We start from the raw sequence: 13513 nt of genomic DNA, 5'->3' as shown, positions 1-13513 counted from the left end.
GTGGAGTGGTGGGTGGGTGACAGAGAGAGAGACAGACAGACACAGAGAGTCAGAGAGACAGACATAGAGACAGAGAGACAGAGAGACAGAGACAGAGACACAATTCAGAAAATTGGTTCTCTTTAAAACATGAAGATCCTGAGAACTGAACTTAGGCTACGAGGCTTGACAGAAAATATTCTCTCACCAGACAATCTCATTAGGCCTCTCAGGTTAATATTTAAATAAACTTATTGTTTATTTTTGAAAGATAACTGATGGTTTGGCACTTTCAACTACAACATGAAATCGAGTTCAAGCCAATCAGTTACTGCAATGATAGAAATCTTACTTGTTTTCATTGCCTAATACATTAGCAATGTACATGTTGTAATAATTGAAATGTGACTTGTTTTACATCTTGCTTAACTGATTAAAATTGAAACGACAGCATGTAGTATTACTACTATTACTACTATTTCAAGCATATGAGTTGCAGCAGGGTTACTCTATGTAACTAAAATTGATTTTAAAATAGTAAGTACAATACCTAGAGCCAAACACTGATGGAGCTTGGGGACTCTTAAAAAAACTTCCAAAAGGAGATAGGAACTCCACAGAAAGAATAACAAAATCAACTAACCTGGACCCTTGGGGCTTTCACAAACTAAACCACCTCCCAAAGAATATACACAGTCTGGACAGAGGCCTTCAGGCACACATATAGCAGATGTGTATCTTGGTCTTCGTGTGGGTCCTGAACAACTAGAGCAGGGCTATCTCAAAGCTGTTGTCTTTCTCTGAGACATATTCTTCTAGCTGGACTGCTTTGTCTGGCCGCAGTAGGAGAGGAAGTGCCTAGTCTATCAGAGACTTGAAGTACCAAGGTGGTTAGGGATACTCTGGGAGTTCCCCACCTGCTTAAAGGAGAAGGAGCAGGCAAATAGAGAAAGAATTGTGGGAGAGGGTGACAGAGAGGGGGCAGTGAGTGAGATGTAATAATAATAATAATAATAATAATAATAATAATAATAATAATAAAGTCCTCCATGTAAATGAAGAAATCTATAAAAAACAAAAAATGTATTTTTCCTCAATTGTCCACGGCCTTAAAAAACAAAATCTATGATTTTCCCTTTTGTGGGAGAAGAAAACATTTTAACACTGTTGTAGAAATATTCATATAACTTGAGGAAAATATTTAAAACCTAATTCTGTCCAGCTATCTTCAATCTTAAGGTCATTCTGTGTTTAAAGGGCTAGTAATTAAACTGCTTATTACTTTCTTGAATATTTCCCAAATTTTAGTTGTTATGTATTCCTGATACATTGAATACAAATGGATAAGTAAACAGATTAGAAAACTTGTTTTTGTTTAGATTAATGAATATTAAGGAATTTGTTTTAGAGGCGTTAGTTTCAAAAAGGTTTCTTATTATTTGAAAGGCTTTAATACAAATGTGGTCTGTTGAAGCCTACTCCTCCAGGGTCAATGTTAAATTTTATGATTTTGTGATTTAGTTATTTTACTTGTAGGTGCATGGAATCAGTCTTGGAGAGAATATTTGTGTTACAGAAATTGACTTAAGTCAAGATATTTAGTAGGATTGGATTTTTTTTCTTGCTTTTGTTTTTGTTTTGTGTTCTTGTTGTTGTTTTTGTTGTTCAGCTGCTGCTGCTGCTGCTGGTGGTGGTGGTGGAGTGGTGATGATGAGAGCTGATTTCCGGGCACAATATTGGATAATGGCTCAAATAAGAAATCTAGAAAACTGTACTTCAATTCACCAATAGTAATCTGAGCTTTCTGATTTGTATAAGCTTGTTGGACATTCATATTAATTCACTAAATGATATTCATCTGAATCTATAATCATCCATAAAACCATATATATATATATATTTATATATATATATATATATATATATATATATATATATATATATATATATATATATATTCATTTTAAGAAATTTGAAAACTGGAGACAAATAGAGAAAACATTTCTAGTAAAATAAAAAGCATAGAGTTGGGAAAAACTGTAAATGAGTATATGTACTTTGGCAAATATTTTATGATTTCTAGTCAAATTGAGTATACTGCATTTTTTGTAACTTGTCCCACTCCCTTAATTTGTATATCTAATTTATCTTTGTTTTAAATTGATTCTGGGAAAGAAAAAAAAAAGATTGTATTAGCCAGAGGGGTCAAGAACATGACAAGAACAGAGGCTACAGAATAAGATAATCAAAGCTCATATTAGCTCACAGAGACTAAACCAACATGTATGGGTTTGTACTAGGTCCTCTGCATATATGTTACAGTTACATAGCCTGGTGTTTTGTGGGACTACTAACAGTGGGAACCATGGCTGTCTCTAAATATTGTGTCTACTTTTGGGAAATTGTTCCTCCTACTGGGTTGCCTTGCCCAGTTTTAATATGAGGTGATGTGCCTAATCTTATTGCAACTTGTTATGTCATGTTTAGCTGAGAGCCTTTGGAGGGCTTTCCTTTTCTGAAGGAAAACTGAGAAGCAGATCTGGGAGAGAAGAGAGACATGGAGGAGAGGACCTGGAAGGAGAGGAGGGAGGGTAACAATGGTCAGGGTGTAGTTTATGAGAGGGGAATACATTTTAAAAGATAGGTCCTATTAGTCAATAAACAAGAGGCTTGTGTTAAACAAGCCACTGAGACATTCCCTAATACAAAGTAAATTTGTCACAATGAAGTGAAGCTTCATACTTAGAACATTTATTTATATATAAAAAGTACTAAAATTTATATTTCTGTTAGTTTTGAAGAAATAACCAACTTAATTCAGACATCTGTAAAACAATGGGCAACATTTATTTAAATATATTTTGTTAATCTTCCAGCAAAAGTTATTCTATTAATGTAAATGAAGAAATGTGACCTTGAACTCAGAGATCCAGCTGCCTCTGGCCTGCAAATACTAGCATTAAAAGCATATGCCACCACTGCCAAGCTCACAAAGGTAGTATAAACCTGGATGTGGGTCCTGTGACCTTAACTCAAGTCCCCTGCAGTTTTGCAAGAATTACACGTGTCTAAAACATGGAGCCTATTTAATGTTTTAAGCAATATCTTTAGAAAATTTGTTCACAAAAGCGACTCTAATTCTTAGTCAAATCTGTGTGAAAATATTCAAACAAGTAGGACATTTCTACATGACCACTGAAATATATGAGACTGTATTAAAAAGGTCACTTTTCCAATTAAAGTCCATCAATTATAATGCATTGTTTGACATCAGAAAACATCTTCTAGCTTGATCTCATCTATTCCCCCCTCTGAATTCCTCTAGAGTTTGGTGATGCAAATATATTATCCATCAGTTTGTCTTCCTTATACAATTCAATTGAGTACTCAATTATCTTATATTTTTGTTGTAAGTTCTTGCAAGTAATGGTATAATTTATAGCTTTTCTTTATTGTCCAATATATATGTAAGTTATAATATTTCTTCAATAAGAGCAGGTAAGAAGGAACTGATTAATGGATAAGAATGATGATTCTTTAACTACCATTCTATATACTCATATCATCTATTCACCAAAAAAACAAAAAAAAATTTGGTAGGTGAGTTTATTTCGGATTTGAAACATAAGAACAAGTAATGTGCCAAAATAACAGGAAACAGGAATAATTGTAACATATAATTCATTTCATCACCTAATCATCATAAAGGTTTGAAAAATATGGCATACAATTATGATGGTTTAACAAAGTATCATAAGTATTTTCTTAATATTTGCTGTATTGTGTGCATGCACATGCACATGTGACTGTGTGTACATGTGTGAATATATATATATATATATATATATATATATATATATATATAGAGAGAGAGAGAGAGAGAGAGAGAGAGAGAGAGAGTACGCCTATGTATCTCATAGGTTGTCAAATGCCTTTCATTATTTCTTTTCTTTTTACCTTTTGTGGATAGTGTCTCAGAGAACCTGGTGCTTACTGGCAGGCTCGAATGATTGGACTTCATGCACTATGGATCTGGCTGTGTCTACCCTGTCAATGCAAGGGTTACAGAGCTGCACGACAATGGCTAGCTTTTTACATAGTGTTGGTGATCTGAACTCAGGTCTTCATGGTTGGGTGATAGTGCTTCACCAACTGACCTAATTCCCTAGCTATACTCTATTGATTTTTAACAAATATTTTGTTCCTGTTAGCTCTAGTTAATCAGGTAGAATAGAAAATTACTGTGATTTTAATTTTACAATTGAAGAAATACATTCAAAAGAGGAACATATCATATTTCAGCCCATTTAATAATTGTTGGAAAACTATAACTAGGATCAAAGCCTGTCTAAGTATAAATACTGTACAATAAAAAATACCTTGAAATTTTCACATAAGCTTCAAAAAGAAGCACAATGTTGCATCATCTCATCTCACAAATGGGAATGTATTTTACATAGCAGTTGTCCCTGTGATTAGTTTGGCTGCATGTCTTATACACAGTGCACTTAATTTTAGGACACAAGATTTGAGCAAAAGACAGATCGGTGACAGTAGAAAGAAAACAAACCCGAACAACAACAAACCCTATCAGGCCTAGTCAGAAACCAGACTCACAAACACTGCATGATAATAGAGTCAATGATCTATGTGTTATTACTGAAGCTTTAGTGGTAATACTGATATTTATCAATGCTTGTATGCAATTAATATCCTTGTCCTCTTCAAAATAGTGATTCCTACCTTTATGACAGAGGCACCAGCTCTGGAGAGTGGACTGTGAATCTGGGCTGCAGCAGCCATGTTTGCAATAGTATTGAGATGATTCATCTGATTCATTGCCATGGCAACTGAAGCAGGAGGTAAGCTGACTGGAAGTAGGGGATGAGGCATCATCATAAATGGGAGATCCAGACCTAAAAGAGACAGTACACTTTAAAATATTTACATAATGGAACTAGGAAGATATTCTAAAGCATGTTTGTTCATTATTATTAGCATTTAAAATAATTTTATTGTATAATAGTAGTATTTTGGGCTATCAATAATATCAATAGAATCTTTTGATATTCACATAGTTTCTGGTATATCACTTTCTTTAACAGATTTATATAGGTAAGTATGTCATGCAGAATACATATTGCTTATGTTTCAAATTATTAAAAATATGTCAATAAAAGGACATATATAACTCCAATTTTATATCTTTGTTAGTAAAAAGTATCATGCTAAAGTGCTGAACTGCCTTCCATTATCATAGCAAATGTCAATGTTGTTTATATTACCAAGAATTTGATTCTTTTTTTTACAAAATGAAATAATTTTCAAGAGTTTTATATATCATAAGGAATAACACTAAACTCTTATGCATTCTACTTGTGATAGTCGCAGACATGTCATTAGGTAAAATGCTGAAAACTACAATAATTGTGTACTTTGCTTACTACTTATTAAGTTGTCAGAATTTAGAAGTATCTTTGAAGAAATGCAAGATGAATTCAGACAAACCATGTGAACATTAGTATTTTAAACTGTATTTTGAATTTTTCTTCTACAGTATTTTGGACATTTTGACACTGATAAAAATCCAATGTTTTTTTTTTTTTTTTTTATCATATGTTCTAAAACAGCATTACCTACTTTTTACAATTCACAATGGGCTGTGAAAATATTAAGGGCAGCACTCATATTGATTCTACCTTCAATAACAAAATATTAGTGTATTTTCCCCTCTCACATACTTTCAGAGTATTTCAGGAGTGTTTTCTGTAGACACTGGTGTCCAATTTATCAACCATTAATAGAAGTAATACTGTCACTTAACCATATGATATAGGTAACACTTGACTCCCATTCTATGAATGTGTATGTTTGACATAAAAGTGTAAAATGAAATCCAACTTAGTAATAGGCTAAGAGGAAGAAGTAATTTATTTGAGTTGTGCCTTCTGAATTCAGTTGTGATAATTAATTAGAGCTGTTTGTGATTAGAATTAGAGTATAAGATAATAAAACACACGTCCAGATTGTAGGCTCTTGCCACAGTTAAGTGACCATTGCAATTTTAAAAAAACTTCTTAAATAATAAATACACCTGTCCCTAAAGTTTGTATGGTAAACAGCTATGAAATGCAGTCATGAGAGTTGCCCAATGGCTAAAAGAAGCCCAGATATTTAAATAATATAACAAATCAATGAATGTCAGGTCTCTGTCATCAGAACTTGGGATTTGCCCTGGAAAGCTAGTGCTCAAAGATCAGCCACTTGGACCAGCAGAGAACGTGGGGCACAAGCCAGGTGAGGTCACACCTGGAGTTCTCAGCGCTTAGGAAAAGGGTCCTTTCCAGCCCACAGTAAGGGCCAGGTGTCTGTCATCAGGACTCCAGATCTGCCAGGAAAGGTGGTGCTCAAGGATCAGCTACACAGGTATTTTTACACCTGGACCAGAAGTGAGCCTGACACATAAGCTTGGGGAGGTCACACCAGGAAGTCTTGGAGCATAGAGAGTGCAGTGAAGGCCTGGTCTCTGTCATCAGGATTCGGGATCTGCCCAGAAAGGCTGTGCTTGCAGACCAGCCACACAGGCTCTTTTACGCATGGACCAGCAGAGAGGCTGGGGCACAAGCCAAGTGTGGTCACACATGCAGTTTTCAGAGCACAGAGAATGCTTTGCTGTGCTCTATGGAAAAGGGTTCTTTCCAGCCCACAGTGAGGGCCTGGTCTCTGTCATCAGGAGGAATCTGCCCAGAAAAGGTGGTGCTCACAGATCAGCTTGCACAGTTGCTTTTACACCAGGCCAAAGATAAGCCTCATGCATAGGCCTGGGGAGGTCACAAAAGGAGTTCTTGGAGCGAAGAAAGTATGGTGCTCTCTGGAAATGGGTCTGTTTTGGAAAGAGCCAACACTCTGCCAGTAGGACTCAAGATTTGTGGGCAGAGGGCTGAGCTACCAGAAGAGCCTCGCAAGAGCTCCCACACCTGAGCCCACAAGGACAGAGCTAAGCCACTGCCATCAGAACTCATTGCTTGCCCACAAAAAGCCAAACACTCAGAAGCAATTTTCTTCCTGAGCCTTCAGGTCCTCAGATCCACAGGAGAGACAGGCTCCAGTCATTGACAACAAGATCACCAATAATCACAGATAACCAGATGGTAAGAGGAAAGAAAAAGAAATTAAGCAATGGAAACCAAGACAACCTGACAACATCAGAACCCAGCTCTCCCACCACAGCAAGTAGTGGATTGCCAAACACTTCAGGAAAACAAGAGTTAGACTTGAAATCATACTTCATGTTGTTGATGGAGATCTTCGAGAAGCCAGTGAATAACTCCCTTAAAAAATTACAGGAGAACTAGGAGAAATCACTTAAAGAACTATGGGAAAAAACAACCAAACAGATGATGAAATTGAAAACAGAAATAGAAACAATTAAGAAAACTCAAAAAGAGACAACCCTGGAGATAGAAAACCTAAGAAGAAATCAGGAGTCACAGATGCAAGCATCAGCAACAGACTACAAGAGATGGAAGAGAGACTCTCAGGGGTCAAAGACAACATAGAAAACATAGACAAAACAGTAAGAGAAGATGCAAAACCCAAGAAGTTCCTAACCAAAAATCTCCCAAAGATCCAGGACACAATGAGGACCAAACCTAAGGATAATAGGTGTAGAATGGGGTGAGAAATATCAACTAAAGGGCACAGAAAATATCTTCAACAAAACCATAGAGAAAACTTCCCTACCCTTAAGAACCTGATGACTATGATCATAAAAGAAGCCTACAGAACACTAAATAGATTGTAACAGAAAAGAAATTCTTCCCAGAACATATTAGTCAAAACACTAAATGTTCCAAAAAAGACTACTAAAAGAAGTAGGGATAAAGGACATGCAATATATAAAGTCAGACCAATCAGAATTATATCCTACTTCACAACAGAGACTATGAAAGATAGTCTAGAAGATCCTGGACAGACATCATAAAGACTCAAAGAGAAGACAAATGCCAGTGCAGGTTACTATATCCAGCAAAACTCAATTACCATAGACTGAGAGACAAAGATATTCCAGGACAAAGCTAAATTTACACAATATCTGTCCACAAATTCATCCTTATGAATTATAATAGATGGAAAACCCAACACAAGGAGAAAAACTATACCCTAGGAAAAGTAAGAAAATAACTATGCAAGAAAACTAAAAGAAGAAACACACACAAACATAATTCTACCTCTAACAACAAAAATAACAGGAAACAACAATCACTATTCCTTAATATCTATGAGTATAAATGGACTCAATTCCTCAATAAAGAGACATAGGCTGGGGGTACATAAACAGGATTGAACATTTTGCTGCATGCAAGAAACTTATCTCAGAGAAAAGACAGACACTACCTCAGAGTAAAGGGCTGAAAAAAAAAAAAAAAACCTTCCAAGCATATGGTCCCAAGAAACAAGCTAGCATAGCCATTCTAATATCGAATAAAATAAATTTTCAACCAGAAGTTATCAAAAAAGATAAGGAAAGACACTTTTAACTCATTACCGGAAAAATTTATTAAGATCAACTCTCAATCCCAAATATCTATGCTCCAAATACAAGAGCACCCACATTCATAAACAAACCCCGCTAAAGCTCAAAACATATATTGCACCACAAACAATAATAGTGGAAGACTTAACACCCTCATAAATGGACAGATCATGGAAGCAGAAACTTAACAGAGATTAAGGGATGTGACCTTGTTAACAGAAGTGTGAAACTGTGGTACATTTACACAATGGAGTACTACTCAGCTATTAGAAACAATGACTTTATTAAATTCCTAGGCAAATGGATGGAAGTAGAGAATATCATCCTGAGTGAGATAACTCAGTCACCAAATAACAGACATAATACGCAGTCACTGACAGTTGGGTACTAGCCCCAGAAAGATCTGAATACCCAAAAAACAACTCACAGACCATATGAAGGTCAGAAAGAAGAAATGTCAAAATGTGGAAGCCTCAGGTCTTAAAAATAAAAAAAAATTGTATACCACCCATTCAGAGTATGGTACACCTAGACTTATATCATTAATAATTCAAGAAATATCCTGTGGCAATCCTTGGTATTTAAAAATTATTATGTTTAATCTTTACACAACAAGAGAACTTTGACTATTTCCATGTTACATTTTGTTGTATAACTTTTTGCTCTTTGTAACTAGTAAGATTTCCATGTATACTATGAAAACTTTAAAAAAATCAAGTACTGACAAAAGTATACTCATATAGTTTTATGCAAAAATGCTTTTAAAATCTGTACATTTATCTCTGTTTTTATATAAAGTTGTTTAGTTAAAAAAGTACAGCATAAAAATAATATAACAAAGCCAAGAAAGAGAATTTTTGTACTCTTTATGTCTATGTATTGAATAACATATGAAAGGTATCTATCCATGCCATAGCATTCAATATTTAAGTACATTTTAGGCACAATTTATGATATTAATGTCCTAGCTAACAAAGGTTTCTCTTGGGATTATTATCAGCATCAAAACTAACAACATTGACTTCAAATGGCCTGCTCCACTGTATTGCATTTAACTTTTTTTCAAAAGAATAGCAAAAATAAGTCTTAATTTCAATTAACAAGTTTTTCTAATAGATTTGTACATAGTCTACAGCAATCTATTGAAAGTTATTGGTTCTGAAATTCCTTTTTAAATATTTAATTATAAATTTATATAAACATGCTTATGTAATTATGTGTTCAAAGTGACATTATAATAATATATTGAATGTGGCTAACAAACATATTCATCTTCTCAAATATAATTCTGTAGGTCATTGTTCCAAGTGAAATAAAGTAAACATATAAAGATCACATGATCTCTCCTATATGTGGAAATTCTCAAAGTAAAACTTTGTCAGTCATACAAAATTATTTGCATTTAAATGGACTGATGTACCTTAATAATTATGTATTTCATATGATGAGATAGTAATATATGATAATTATTAAGATTAACCTTTATTTATGTCTACCTAATATTCCATATATTAAGCATTGATAACCATAAATGGTAATCTTTACAAATTCAAAATAATATTAAACCTTGTTTATTGTTTATATTCACAACATTTCAATCAAAGTTAAACTGTGTATTAAACATTGTTATTAATGTCTTCCTTTGCTCTCAGAATCTTTAATAAGTTTTAGTTCAATTTCTACTTCCCTTAATCATGTAATAATCTTTTCTCATTTTCAAATGATATTCAACATCACCCAGATACCATCTGGCCACATCAAAAATATGCTTACTTAAAAGCTAATTGACATGCAAACTAAATGCAAACTACAATCAGAATTTAACAGTCCATTGGCAGTATTAAAATAAAATTCACCAAATATTTCAAATAACCCCGAAGAACTTAAGAGACCTACTTTTAGATCCTGACCTGCAATACCTAATTGTCAATCAGCTATAATTCCTCTGACTCTAAGTTAATATTTACATTGGAGGCCAGTTTAAAAATGACTCTGACATCAGTTTCACATGCAAAGCATATACAAATATTGAATTACTTTGGTCAACCTTTTACTAAAGCAGGAAATATTAAATCAAAACCCATCAACAATAAAATAACATGATAGCAATGTGGTTTATTTAATTCATATACCAGATATGTATATAGACCTTTAATAACAGTTATGAAGATAAATATGAGTTTAGAAATAATCATCAGAATGTTTCTTCTTATTCTGGCTAAACACAAGGGCATAGAATAAGCTATTATCAACATCTTTCCTGCTGTACGTTAGTATTCTAGCAACTAATAACAGTCTTATATAAATCCATGTACGAGCTCTTCCTAGCCATGAAGGATACAAACTTCAGTTTTACTTCAATTGTCCATCTAAATCTGACATCACTTTCTCTAAAGACATGCATGTTGATTTTTATTGAATGTTTTTTTTTTCATTTTATAGTGATATCAGACAGAATTTCCTTCAATAACAATTTCCAATACCTTTGGCTGTTCTTAAGTCATTTCAGTTACCCCTTCACTCCAATTAGTAAACTTTCTGTGATTAATTTCTGCACTAGAATAACACACAACTTCCTTGAATTTCGTTATTCAATTTCTAGTTCTGATACGTCAGGTATTCTTCACTCTAAATCTACAGTCCTACTTGTATTCTCTACAGATATAATGCACCAAAACATCACCTCATGTGGATGACTTTCTCTGTAATTGTATGTCTAACCCAGCACAACAATTTTTAAAGGTGAAATCAAACATTATTAAATAATTTTTGTTTATCCCAGTGGTGAACCCCATATTGATTGTGCAATGCTGAGTAGTCATCCATAAAACTATACAACTAACAAACAGAACAGACTTAGCCGGTTGTATTCATGTTCTCATATAAATATACATACATACACACAAATAGACAGGGGAGAGTGATGCAATTCTATCTCAATTTAAAACATTAAGACTATCTGTACATTTAGGTTTGTAGAATAGATAAGGGAAAAAATTGCTATTCAGTACCACCACTCTCCAAGCACAACTAACCATTTTATTAATATCCTCAATTATTGTAGTATATTGTTATCAACAAGCATATTATTACTTATAAATTATTATTATCAAATTACTTAGTTTATACTAGGATTTGACTTTTTAATTATACCTCCCTAAGTATTAAAAATACATACATCTTGGATCTATTGTTTTAGTATCATTTAGAATGTTTTCAATACATCAAAGTGCACTTAAGCTTTCTTTTCTACATAATCTCTGGCAACTACTATGTCATTCTATATATGTAGATTTGCTTTTTTTCCTAATGTCATATAGTCAAAATTATGCAATAATTTTCAGACAGATGCTTTGTTTTGCACTTACAAATGTGCACTTAACGCCCATTCAAGTCTATATAACAGATGCTAGAAAAATATGCACATATATATACATGTACATATATATATTAATAACTTTTATTTTTTTCTTACAACTTTAGTGTAAAAAGGGGTGGAGGATACATATATATTTTTAAAGTCATTATGTAATAACATTATATGAGTATTTTTGTCAGTACTTAATTCTTTTAGGGATTTGATAGCATGCATTGAAATCCCACTAGTTACCATAAGCATGAAGTACATGTAGGACAGAACGTAACATTGAAACAGATTTCTTGGTGAGTATATATTAAGCATAATGATCTGTAGATATCAAAAATTGCCACAAGGCTATTATCGTAGCTCTTGGATTATTAATGATTTAAGGTACAGGTGTACCACACCCTGAGAGGGTGCTATACATTTATTTTTTTCCTAAGCAGGACTGAGGCTTTCATTTTTTTGGCCTTTGTTTTTCTTGAGCTTCATATAGCCTGTGAGCTGTTTCTGGGGTGTTCAGAGCTTTCTGGAGTTAGAATCCAATTATCAGTGACTGCATATTATGTCTGTTCTTTTGTGACTGGGTTACCTCACTCAGGATGATATTCTCTAGATGCATCCATTTTCTTAGGAATTTCATAAAGCCATTGTTTCTAATAGCTGAGTAGTACTCCATTGTGTAAATATACCACAATTTTTGTATCCATTCATCGACTGAAGAACATCTGGCTTCTTTCCAACTCCTGCCTATTAAAAATAGGACTGCTATGAACAAAAAATATTCATATAGTGTTATGCGAAAATGCCTTTAAAATTTGTATATTTATTCCTCTTTTTTAAAATAAAGTTGTAAGAGAGGAAAAAATTAATATTTCACATTCTCTTATGAATACATCTTGCCCTGGTATCATATGCTTTGGAAGACTGCTAATTACAAATTATATATTTAATTTTTTTAATGCATTATGTATACCACTGTGATCATTTAGTTTTTCTTGTTATATAATTGCTAAAGTGTGTCTTTCAAGAAGTGTTATCTACAATAGAAAAATATGCAATAGCTTAGAGTATTTTCTATTACCTTATTAATATTCATGAGATCAGTTCCACTTTTCTGATATTAGAAAAACATGTCCCTCTTCCTTTCCTTGACCTGCTAAGAGGCTTAGGCCATTGATCTTATTAAAAGCCCGTCTTTCATTTCTATTATTCATTTGAACTGAAGTTCTGTTTTTAATTTTTTCAATTAGTACAAAATTATTTATTGATTCTCCTGAAGATACTTTGTATTCCTTTGATTTATCTTTTTGTAGGAGAAAATTCAGGCACAACCTAATGTTCAGTGTACCTGGCACATGTGTTTCTATATAAGAAGCATGACATACCATGCTTTGGAATATCCCCAGAAGCCAGAACACAGAAATCTGAAGTAGTGTGAATAGCTGGTAGCATGCCTGCTAATGTATATGCACTCTCATGTCTTCATTAATGTTCTTTTGTGACAAAGAGACCATGCTGGTAAGAGTACTCATTGTTTAATCTGAGGTAATGTGCTATGCAATATGAGTTGATAGACTTCCACTATAAGTAGCTGTTGTGACATGCAATAGAGTAGACCTTGTTTCCTGAATGAA

At 33.6% G+C, this 13513-nt stretch overlaps 1 protein-coding gene across 1 annotated transcript in view; it reads right to left on the bottom strand.

Annotated features, from left to right (window-relative positions):
- The window catches only part of DACH2 (dachshund family transcription factor 2), a gene marked incomplete at both ends in the record, with an annotated part of 540251 nt that overhangs the window by 114095 nt on the left and 412643 nt on the right, over positions 1-13513 (bottom strand). Inside the window, one exon of the mRNA XM_080910121.1 lies at positions 4723-4895. Coding sequence (XP_080766247.1) covers positions 4723-4895 — 173 coding nt within the window. The remainder of the gene's footprint in view (positions 1-4722; positions 4896-13513) is intronic.

The sequence above is a fragment of the Micromys minutus genome (assembly GCF_963924665.1).
Source record: "Micromys minutus genome assembly, chromosome: X".
Classification (NCBI taxonomy): Eukaryota; Metazoa; Chordata; class Mammalia; order Rodentia; family Muridae; genus Micromys; species Micromys minutus.
This window is presented reverse-complemented; position numbering and strand designations above follow the sequence as displayed.